This window comes from Drosophila mojavensis, unplaced genomic scaffold (genome assembly GCF_018153725.1).
Source record: "Drosophila mojavensis isolate 15081-1352.22 unplaced genomic scaffold, ASM1815372v1 contig_74, whole genome shotgun sequence".
In the NCBI taxonomy this organism is placed as follows: Eukaryota; Metazoa; Arthropoda; class Insecta; order Diptera; family Drosophilidae; genus Drosophila; species Drosophila mojavensis.
Window position 1 is genome coordinate 2,756,469 of NW_025318899.1, and position 10,660 is coordinate 2,767,128.

At 41.2% G+C, this 10,660-nt stretch overlaps 1 protein-coding gene across 1 annotated transcript; it reads left to right on the top strand.

Annotated features, from left to right (window-relative positions):
* Positions 1 to 230: 230 nt before the first annotated feature.
* On the top strand, positions 231 to 6,686 carry LOC122757626. The gene is made up of 2 exons (XM_044010369.1): positions 231 to 379; positions 5,836 to 6,686. The coding sequence occupies exon 2, from the start codon at positions 5,951 to 5,953 to the stop codon at positions 6,491 to 6,493; it is 543 nt and encodes a 180-aa protein (XP_043866304.1). The 5' UTR covers positions 231 to 379; positions 5,836 to 5,950; the 3' UTR covers positions 6,494 to 6,686.
* The last annotated feature ends 3,974 nt before the right edge of the window (positions 6,687 to 10,660 follow it).

Here is a 10,660-nt window from a genome sequence, read left to right on the forward strand (position 1 = left end):
TCGAAATTGTATAGGTTAAGTACTTGAAGCTGAACCACTGTACAGAGAAGTTGTTATTGTACGCGCTAGCACGGGAGTGTCGCTCTCCAAAAGATCGCTCTCTCGCTGCTCGCTGTTAGATGCGCATAGGTGCGCTCTCTACTGTGCAAGCTGCGCTTGCGTTCATGTTAAATTTAATAAATTCAGTACAAAATTGAACACCGGTGCCAGCACTTCGTATATTTCAGAGAGACCGCAAGTTGCTGTCTACTTTTTTTATAAATATTATACACTGGCCATCGAAGGACCAGACTCCTTTTGGAAGGACATTTTTGGCGCCCCCGGGTGGACACTCTCTGGAATTGAAGGAAGCTGGATTATGGATTTTGTGGATAATCAGGGAAGTACATAAATACATAGAGCACATAGATGACCAAGTAATGCAAGCCATAAATAAATAAATGCATTACTTGAGACATACAAAATATTAATGTATGTACAATCTACGCCTATGTACATTGTGTTGAGCTTATTTCAAATTGAAATTTAAAAAAAATAAATAAAAATAATAATAAGGTGCATATTGACCTTTGATCTGCAAATAATTCAATCTCTATTGCCTCGCATAATCCAAGTTTTCTTTGGCGCCGCTAGTGTGTTACAGTTTTTTTGCTCATTTTCGTCTCGCACTTTCGTTTTGCGCTTGCGCTCACAGCTCGCTCTCGCTCGCACATAAAAGTTCGTTCTCGCTTGCACAGATAATTGCGCTCTTAATTTACGCTCTTCATTTGCATGCGCGCTTGCAATATCGTTTGCACTCGCGCTTGCACTTATAGTTGCGCTCTCGTTTTACTGTCTCGCTTGCACATATTAGTGCGCGCTCACTTTGCGCTCAGTGCATACTCACTTGCTATATCGTTTGCACTCGCGCTTACACAGCAAATTTCGCTTTAATTTACGCTCATCATTTGCATGCGCGCTTGCAATATCGTTTGCACTCGCGCTTGCACTTATAGTTGCGCTCTCGTTTTACTGTCTCGCTTGCACATATTAGTGCGCGCTCACTTTGCGCTCATTGCATACTCACTTGCAATATCGTTTGCACCCACGCTTGCACACGCAGCAGCGCTCTCGCTTTGCGCTCAAAACTTGCACTCTCGCTTTGCGCTCATTGTATGAGCTCGATCTGCACTTATATTTTGGCATTCATACCGGCGCGCTCTCGCTTATGAATGCATTGCACTCAGTCGCTCAACAGTCAAATATAACTCAATAGACCACTTGCCCAAATAGTCACTCAACATTTTGGTTGTTGTCTTCGCTATATCGTAACAGTCACTCAAGTATAGTTTAACACTGCCAGCGTAATATATTGAGATTTATTACGATCGCGCGCATTTGTTAACATTCTTGAATTGCTCTTCGCTTGTTGTCATACATTAAGTGAACTTTTATTTGTTTCGATTGAAATTGGTTTCAACTGAGCATCACTTATAGCATCATGACTAACAAGCGAGGAAAGAATAGGTCTATGGACGAGTCATCATCAGAGCGTGTCGAAGCTCTGTTGGCCGTTTACAAAAATGTTACAAACGACATAACACGCATTAATAAATCATTAAAAGATTACACTAAACCAGTAGAGCCATTTGAAATTGAATGTCGACTTGAGATATTGAACCGCTACATAGAAAAGGCCTTTAAGACACAACAAGAGTTGGACGACATTAACGCAGATTTAGTGCCTCGGTCAACGTTAGAAGATTTGTGTGTATCGACAAAAGCACTTCTTATGAAGCGAGGTAGTGATAGCCAACCTAAAAGTGAGAGTCCCGCTAACTCTACAATGATTAGCTCAGTGTCACATTCTAGGAATCTACCGAATATAAAGCTGCCAAAGTTTAGCGGAGAATATTCGGAATATAAGAATTTCATTGGACTTTTTGAGAGTTTAGTCGACAACGAGCCAGGGTTATCAAATATAGAAAAGTTTAACCACTTGTTGTCATGCTTGGACAAAGAAGCATTAGGCACTGTCAAGGCATATCAGGTGACAGATGCAAATTATCCAAAAGCGTTAGCTGCTTTAAAAAATGTGTACGACAATCAGTGTCTCATATTTTTTAACAGCATTTCAAAACTATTTGATCTCCCACACATGTCCGAACCGTCAGCATCATCTTTGCGCATGCTGATAGACTCAGTCCGTGCCATTTACGAATCTCTTTTATCGCTAGGATCTGATAAGCAGATTTCGAATGCCATGCTCATCCATTTGGTAATGATGAAAGTGGACGCTGGCACGCGCTCTAGGTGGGAAGAGAATCTTGACTACAATAAGCTTCCATTGTGGCAAGATTGTGAAGCTGCCTTGAACAGACGGTATCAGCATTTAAGTGCTGAAGACTCATCTGGTCCACGTCGTAAGGTAGCTCAGGATAATAAGAAAAGAATTGGGAAAACTTCTCTAGCTGTCGCTCTGCCAAGTGAGCCGCAGAGTCCCAAATGCGTGTTTTGTAAAAAGAACGATCACTTCATTCACTCGTGCTCGTCGTTCGCAGCAATACCTTGCCAGAAACGTTTTACGTTCGCAAAGAGCTATCCGCTCTGTATAAATTGTTTGCGAACAGGACACTCAGTGGCTGCTTGCAAATCAGCCCACTGTCGTGTGTGCTCTAAGCCGCACCATACCATACTGCATAGATACAGCTCTGAAGCGGCTCAAAGTAGCTCAGCAGTTGTATCAGCAGTCCCTCGTGTCACTTCGTCACAGATTTCATCTGTAAATCACGCACGGATAGCCTCTGATCAAGTTCTTTTGGCAACTGCAGTTGTGAAGATAAAAGATCAATCTGGATCTTATCACTTAGCTAGAGCTTTATTAGATTCCGGCTCGCAAGTAAATTTCATAACTGAAGAACTGGCAAAACAGTTGAAATTAAAACGGCAAAGATCTGGGATTCAATTGTTGGGCATTGCTAATTGTCAGTCATCTGTTCGGCACAGCGTTCAAACTTCGATAGCGTCCCGAACGGACGACATAGAAATCCGAACAGACTTTGGTGTGTTACGTTCCATTTCGTCGTATCAACCAGAGAAGCACACTGAAGAGATCAAGGTACCTGATAATGTACAATTAGCTGATCCTCAATTCCACAAGCCGCAACGTATTGATTTGTTGCTCGGTGCTGATATCTTTTTTGATATATTAAGAGAAGGCAAAATAAAAGGATCCGATAACAACCCAACATTGCAATTGACTGCCTTTGGTTGGATTGTATCTGGTCGCTGCCGAACATTGAATGCAGCTACTAGTTCGTCGACTTTCATTAGCGTCGTAAACGACGACATAGCTATAGATTCAATAGTTCGCAAGTTCTGGGAGTTGGAAGAAAAGCCAAATACAATTAATTCGAATTTGTATACCCCAGAGCAACAACTGTGCGAGAAGTCATTTGTGGAGACTATTTGCCAAACTACCTCGGGTCGTTTCAGAGTGTCGCTGCCATTCAAATCAAGCCCACATTGTCTTGGTACGTCTTACGACACAGCCAAGCGACGATTTCTGGCCTTGGAAAGAAGAATGAGCAAGCAAGAAGACATTCGGCCAATGTATATTGACTTTATGAAAGAATACTTGGCCTTGGGTCACATGAGCCCAACTAACAATCAAATTCCGAGAGAGCCGCATTATTTCATCCCATATCAATGCGTGCTAAGACCGCACAGCGCATCCACTAAACTTCGAGTAGTGTTTGATGCCTCTAGCAAGTCCTCCTCTCAATTGTCGCTGAATGATCTACTCATGGTGGGTCCGACCATCCAGCCGCAGTTATGGGAGACTTTGCTAAGATTTCGACTTCGTCCTTGGGCTGCTACAGCAGACATCGCTAAAATGTACCGTCAAATTGAACTTGACGAGTCCCACCGCAACTTTCAACTTATTGTGTGGAGGGAAACGCCCACTGATCCGTTACAAATCTTTCGATTAAACACAGTAACGTACGGGACAGCGACTGCTCCATTCTTAGCAATTCGATGTTTAAAACATCTAAGCGACTTGCATGCTTCCACTCATCCAGCTGCTGCAAGATCGTTAGCCCGAGATTTCTATGTTGATGACCTGTTGACAGGAGCAGATAGCGTCGAAGAATTGTGCTTGTTGCATCGAGACTTGATCGCAATTCTTCAAAAGTTTGGATTTCCTCTCACAAAATGGTCGTCCAATTGTAAACAACTCGCAGCACAACCAGCTAGAAACGATATAGTTATTGGTCATCAAGAGGACACAAAAACATTGGGATTAATTTGGAATCCAATGAATGACAGCTTTAGATATTCCATGAACTGTCCAGTAGAAGTTCAACAGACCAAAAGATCCGTTTTGTCATTTGTAGCAAGGTTATACGACCCCTTAGGTTTGTTAAGTCCGATCGTAACTCGTGCGAAGGTCCTTTTACAGGAAATGTGGTTGCACAAACTTGGGTGGGATGACCAATTGCCTGTTCAAATGAGGCAAGAATTTGAGGCAGTAACTAGCTGTTTCTCAAATCTAAACTCGTTGCATATACCTTGTTACGTTGGCACACTTAAATATTTGCTGACGCCTCAACGAGAGCTTACGGTTGTCGTTTATACGTAAGAATGCAAATCACTACCAGGCTGCTAGTCGTCAAATCTAAGGAGTTATGCTGCAGAATTGTTAGCTATCTTTTGGGATGCGGTAACGAAACTACTTGATTGTCCTATTAATCAAGTCACATTTTGGTCAGACTCTGAGGTGGTGCTTCATTGGCTGCGAATGCATTCATCTAGCTTGAACACATTCGTTGCTAATCGCGTTGCAACCATCCAAGAGTTGACAACTAATGTATCTTGGCGTCATGTACCAACGAAAGACAACCCAGCAGATATTGTATCTCGGGGATGTTCAGTTGAGGAGCTTAAAACATCATTGTGGTTTTGCGGACCAGGATTTTTAAAGCTCTCTGACACATTGTGGCCAGCCAACCCACAAATCACCCTATCAAAGGAGTTAGAGCTGCTAGAGAAGCGTAGAACTGCAATTACTATGATCGCGGTCGATGAGGTAGCAAATCCTATCGTACATCTTATTGAGTCAACGTCATCATTTTCTAAGCTAATCCGCATCGTTGCCTATATGTTCCGCTTTATCAATGGAAAACAAGAAAGTCATTCTTCACTTGTTCCTACAGCTTCTGAGTTAAGCTTCGCATTCCTTGCAGTTATATCTGTAATTCAACACATTGAATTCAGCGAAGAAATAAAGAAAATAAAGAAGTCAGTCGTGTTGCAACCGTCATTGCAAAAACTGACACCATTTTTGCACCCACATCAGCATGGCAGGCGTATGTTATGGTTGCTACGAGTAGGAGGTCGTTTATTGAAGGCACCATTAGCACATAATGCCAAATTCCCATTGTTGCTTCCAAAAAAATGTCGTTTCGTAACGCTTTATTTGGAGCATTTGCATCACTCTCATTGCCACGCCAATCCCCTAGTACTAATGGGCCTGCTTCGTCAGCAGGTTTGGCTGGTCAATGCTCGACAGGCTTGCAGTGCAGTAGTCCGAAAATGTGTACATTGTTTTCGCTACAAGCCGAAACTCTTATCCCAAATAATGGGCAATCTTCCCGCTGATCGCTTACATGGAAATAGGCCATTTGAGATCAGTGGAGTGGACTTTTGCGGTCCAATACTAGTTTCGCTGGGAATTCGGGGCAAATCGCCAGTCAAAATGTATATTGCCATATTTGTTTGCTTTACTTCGAAGGCAGTGCATCTTGAATTAGTCACCGATTTAACCACAAATTCATTTCTAATGTGTTTATCCAGGTTCGTTGGTCGACGTGGGCTTGTCCGGAAGCTGTACTGCGACAATGCCACCAATTTCGTGGGTGCTGCACGCACGCTGGACCTCAAAGCTACGTTCCATGGCAACACAGCGGACATGGAAATGTTTGCTGCGGAGCGGGGCATGGAGTTTGTATTCATCCCTCCTCGAGCGCCGCATTTTGGCGGCCTTTGGGAAGCGGCGGTGAAATCCGCCAAAGGTTTGCTGCTGAAAGCGATGGGCAGCGCTCGATTACGGCAAGACGAGGTGGCCACCGTGCTGGTCGAGGTCGAGGCCGTGCTCAATTCGCGGCCAATGGTCGCTCCCAGCAGCAACCCCAACGACGGCGAAGTGCTCACGCCAGGGCACTTCCTGATAGGAGCAACGCTCGTGCCGCTGCCAATCGCGTCCACAGAGCCAGTCGACGACGTCAAGCTGACACTATTAAAAAAGATGGCAGCTGACATCCAACATCAAGCGTCGATTTTGGAACGACTGGTCAAGGGACTACCTGCTCAGCCTGCAGCAGAAGTCAAAATGGACGAAGGAGAGACAGAACATACAGGTCGGAGCAGTCGTGCTCGTGGGAGAGGACAACGCTCCTCCACAACAGTGGATGCTAGGCGTGGTGACGGAAGCCATAGTCGGAGGAGATGGTAGAGTGCGCGTAATTGTCGTTAAGACAAAAAATGGCACATATAAAAGGGCAATTCATCGCGTTGCACCACTGCCACTCCACTAATACACCATGTTATTGAAGCCCTGCGGCCTTTCAACGCGGCCGATGTTAAGGCATTTGGATATTGCCTTCTGAAATATTATTATATATTATTATAAGAAATTGAATTATTATGAATTATTAATTGAATTATTATCGAAATTGTATAGGTTAAGTACTTGAAGCTGAACCACTGTACAGAGAAGTTGTTATTGTACGCGCTAGCACGGGAGTGTCGCTCTCCAAAAGATCGCTCTCTCGCTGCTCGCTGTTAGATGCGCATAGGTGCGCTCTCTACTGTGCAAGCTGCGCTTGCGTTCATGTTAAATTTAATAAATTCAGTACAAAATTGAACACCGGTGCCAGCACTTCGTATATTTCAGAGAGACCGCAAGTTGCTGTCTACTTTTTTTTATAAATATTATACACTGGCCATCGAAGGACCAGACTCCTTTTGGAAGGACAATATTCATTTATAAATTCCCGCAATGCTCCACTTTAAACAGCAATTGCTGCCACTAGCACGTCGTCACCTTGAATATCTAATCTCATATATATACTTAAAATTTAATAAAAAGCTAAGAATCCATTCGCATGCCTGCGACCTGTAACTATGCAGCTGTCGCCAGGTTCAGCTCCTCGCTGCTTCGGCACAGTAAAAACTAAAAGCCGACGTTTAAGAAAGACATTTTAACGAAAAAAAAAAAAAAAATAGCGCTCGTTGCCTTTCACCTGAAATCGGCGACAGGCGCTTGCCACGCCCAGTTGACAGTTGGCGTTCATATGCAGCGCTTTCTATTTTTTTTTTCTAACAATGGCGCCGTTTGCTGCTAATTGAATCTGCAGAGTGCGACGCGATGCCGGAAACGGAAATGTCAATGACAGCTTAAAAATGTATGTGTGCGTGCGTGTGTGTGTGATTGCGTGTGTATGTGTTTGTGTGCGTGTTAGACACATAATTGAATATTGAACAAGGCTTTTAGTGTTGAGTTAATTAGCGGCGCCGCGAGACTTCGCCCAAAGTGTCGTTTGAAAGCTCAATTATGCAACAAAAAATTGAGCGTGAATTGTGTTTAGTCGAAAAAAAAAATCACTTAAACAGAATTAATTAAAGTTGAAATAAACGAATATTAAATGCTCTTGTGCAAGTTAAAAAATATAAAAAAAAAAAAAAAATAATAAGTTTTGATTTTTAAAATATGTATTTACATACTCTTGTGTAAGTTACAGAATTTATTATAAAAAACTTTTAATTTTTAAAATATTAAAATGCTACTTTATATGTTAAAAAATTTATTATAAAATATTTTAAATTTTTCAAATATTTGTTCATTATAGGCAGTCAAATAGTAATCGATAATAATCGACTTATCTTCGCTCCTTTCATTTAGATCTGTTGCCATAGCTTCCTGCAGCTTATAAGCCCTGCCTCATGCCGAATCGAGGATTTCTGGGCTATTCATCTAATAGATTTCAAGTACGCTTTGGTAGCTTCAAAGCAATGACTCTTTAAAAATTCTAGCAGATTCTATGCTAAATCACCTTACAGAAATATTAGAGATGAAGGGAAAACATATTAAAAATATTAAAACCGCATATGAATCATATATTCATTGAAGTAGGGTTAGACAGTTCTTAGTTAGTGGCTAAGAGTAAATAATAAATATATAATTATAAAACTGAGCTACTTTATATAGATTGTGATCTTATGCATAAAAATATTCATCTACTCTACCATACCATGGAATGGTTGGCTTTTATCAATAAAATAATTTTTATACGCTGCCCAGCTCATATCAGATATCATATATAATTATTGCATTAATTGAACATACTTTTTCATATTAATAATATATTTGAACCGCCTGCAGGACTATTAAAAAAAAAAAAAAAAAACAACAAAAAATCAAGGTATCTGCTAAAACGTTTGTCGAGCCATCATTAAATTAATTATGGCAGAGCGAGCCGCAATCAAATGCGAATACATTTCGAATGGAGCATCAGTCAATAAATAGCTGGACAAAATGCACAAAGGCCACATTTTAATTGCATTTACATGTCCTGCGGCACAAATAAAGTTTGTTCCACTAGTCGTTGTTGTTGTAGGCCTTGTTTTTACTGCTGCTCGTGTTGTTATTGTTTATGTTGTTTTTCTAGCTTTTTTGTTGCGTTGTTGTTGTTGTTGTTGTTGCTGCTGTCGCTGTTTATGCACTATATTGAGTCCATTGTGTTTGGCCTCTCGCAGTTTATTAGACTAATTGCAGTCTGTATGTATAAATGTAGGTATATATGTATGTAAGTATGTAAGTATGCCTATGTGTGAGTGTATGTGTGTGTGTTTGTGTAATTTTGTGTTCTTTGTGCGACCCGAGGCTAAATGACATGTCCGGAATGCCATCATCCAATGCAAAAGCAATGTAATTATGAGCCATTTTAATGCTCTTAAAGTCAATGAGCAAACGACAACAAAAACAATCGCAAAAAAAAAATAAAATAATAATAACAGAACTGAACCGCAGCTACCCTGTAAGTGAAACTGAAATTCACAACGGGATATATTGCTGAAAAAATTGAACTTTAATTCATCTATCGTTGTGCAAATGACAAACAGAATTCATAAGCCTAAAATAGTCTCTTCGGGTCCAATATCTCTATCTCGCTCTCATTTTCGGTTTTCCTCTATCGTCTATCTTCAATCTTCTATCCTCTATCCTCTATCCTCTATCATCTATCGTCTATCTTCCATCTTCCATCTTCCATCTTCCATCTTCCATCTTCCATCTTCCATCTTCCATCTTCCATCTTCCATCTTCCATCTTCCATCTTCTATCGTCTATCGTCTATCGTCTATCGACTATCTGCATCTGTATCTGTATCTGTATCTGTATCTGTATCTGTATCTGTATCTGTATCTGTATCTGTATCTGTATCTGTATCTGTATCTCTATCTCTATCTCTATCTCTATCTCTATCTCTATCTCTATCTCTATCTCTATCTCTATCTCTATCTCTATCTCTATCTCTATCTATCTATCTATCTATCTCTATCTCTATCTCCCTCTCTCATCTGTATTCACTTTCTCAACCTTTCAATAGTTACAGGGTATCACAAACATCTGACTATGTTTAAGGCCTTCCCCCTTGTTCTGTTCTACCAACTTTGACCTAGCCACAGCGGTCTCTCTCCCTCTCTCTCTTCGCTCTCGCTGTCTCTCTCTTTCTCTTCCATCTCTGGCCACACACAGTCTAGTGCATTTGTCGTTTAAATAAGAAGCAAGCCGTGTATTAACTTTAATTGACATGTGGCCAGCCAGGGCCACTTTATGGGTTTGTCAGTCAGCTTTCGAAATAATGATGAAAAACTCGCAATATGTGAAGGCGCAGCTTTTCGCAGCTTCTCTCAATGTTCCGTTTTCCCTTATTTTTGTGCGTACGTCTTTATAGTAGGGGAAGGGGGACTGCCTGCCTGCACACCCTGCCCAAAGATTAAAGTCAGACCTTGTCGTTCCATCGAAGGTCAAATAAAATCGATGTTGTGCGTGTCTCAAAGACAGCGAGTGTGTATGTATGTGTGTGCGTGTGTTTGCTGGTTTGTGTGCTGCTGTTGTTGTGTCACTTCGGGGAAAAGAATTAACCTTAAAATTAATGGCGCGAAAAGATTGCCTTAGTGGACTTTTCACTGCTCGGCAAGGGTCTTGCCGGATGCGGGCCTAATGTGTCTTTAACTTGAATGGCATTCGAAATGGCTGCACAGGCGTCAGATATTGATATATAATATATATAACATTAAACAAGCTAATTATGCAGAGATACAAGCCAGTTTCAACTGAGATACACAAGTCTGATTTTATGGTGATATAAGTATGCCTTGAATTGTTGAAAAGAGTGTGAAACAATAATACGATATTTGAAAAAGAAGTGCGAAAAGCAAAATTTTGTAGCTGTTGGAGCTAAGTATAACGAGTGCCAGCATTATAATTTTCCCGGAATTGTAAGGGAAATAATGAGAAGCCTTGAAAGAAACTTAAGCTCGAGTATCAATTCTCATTGTGGCTACGACTTTTTATTGTTGATCTATTATTCCAGCGGACTTAGATTCAGTTAGTTAA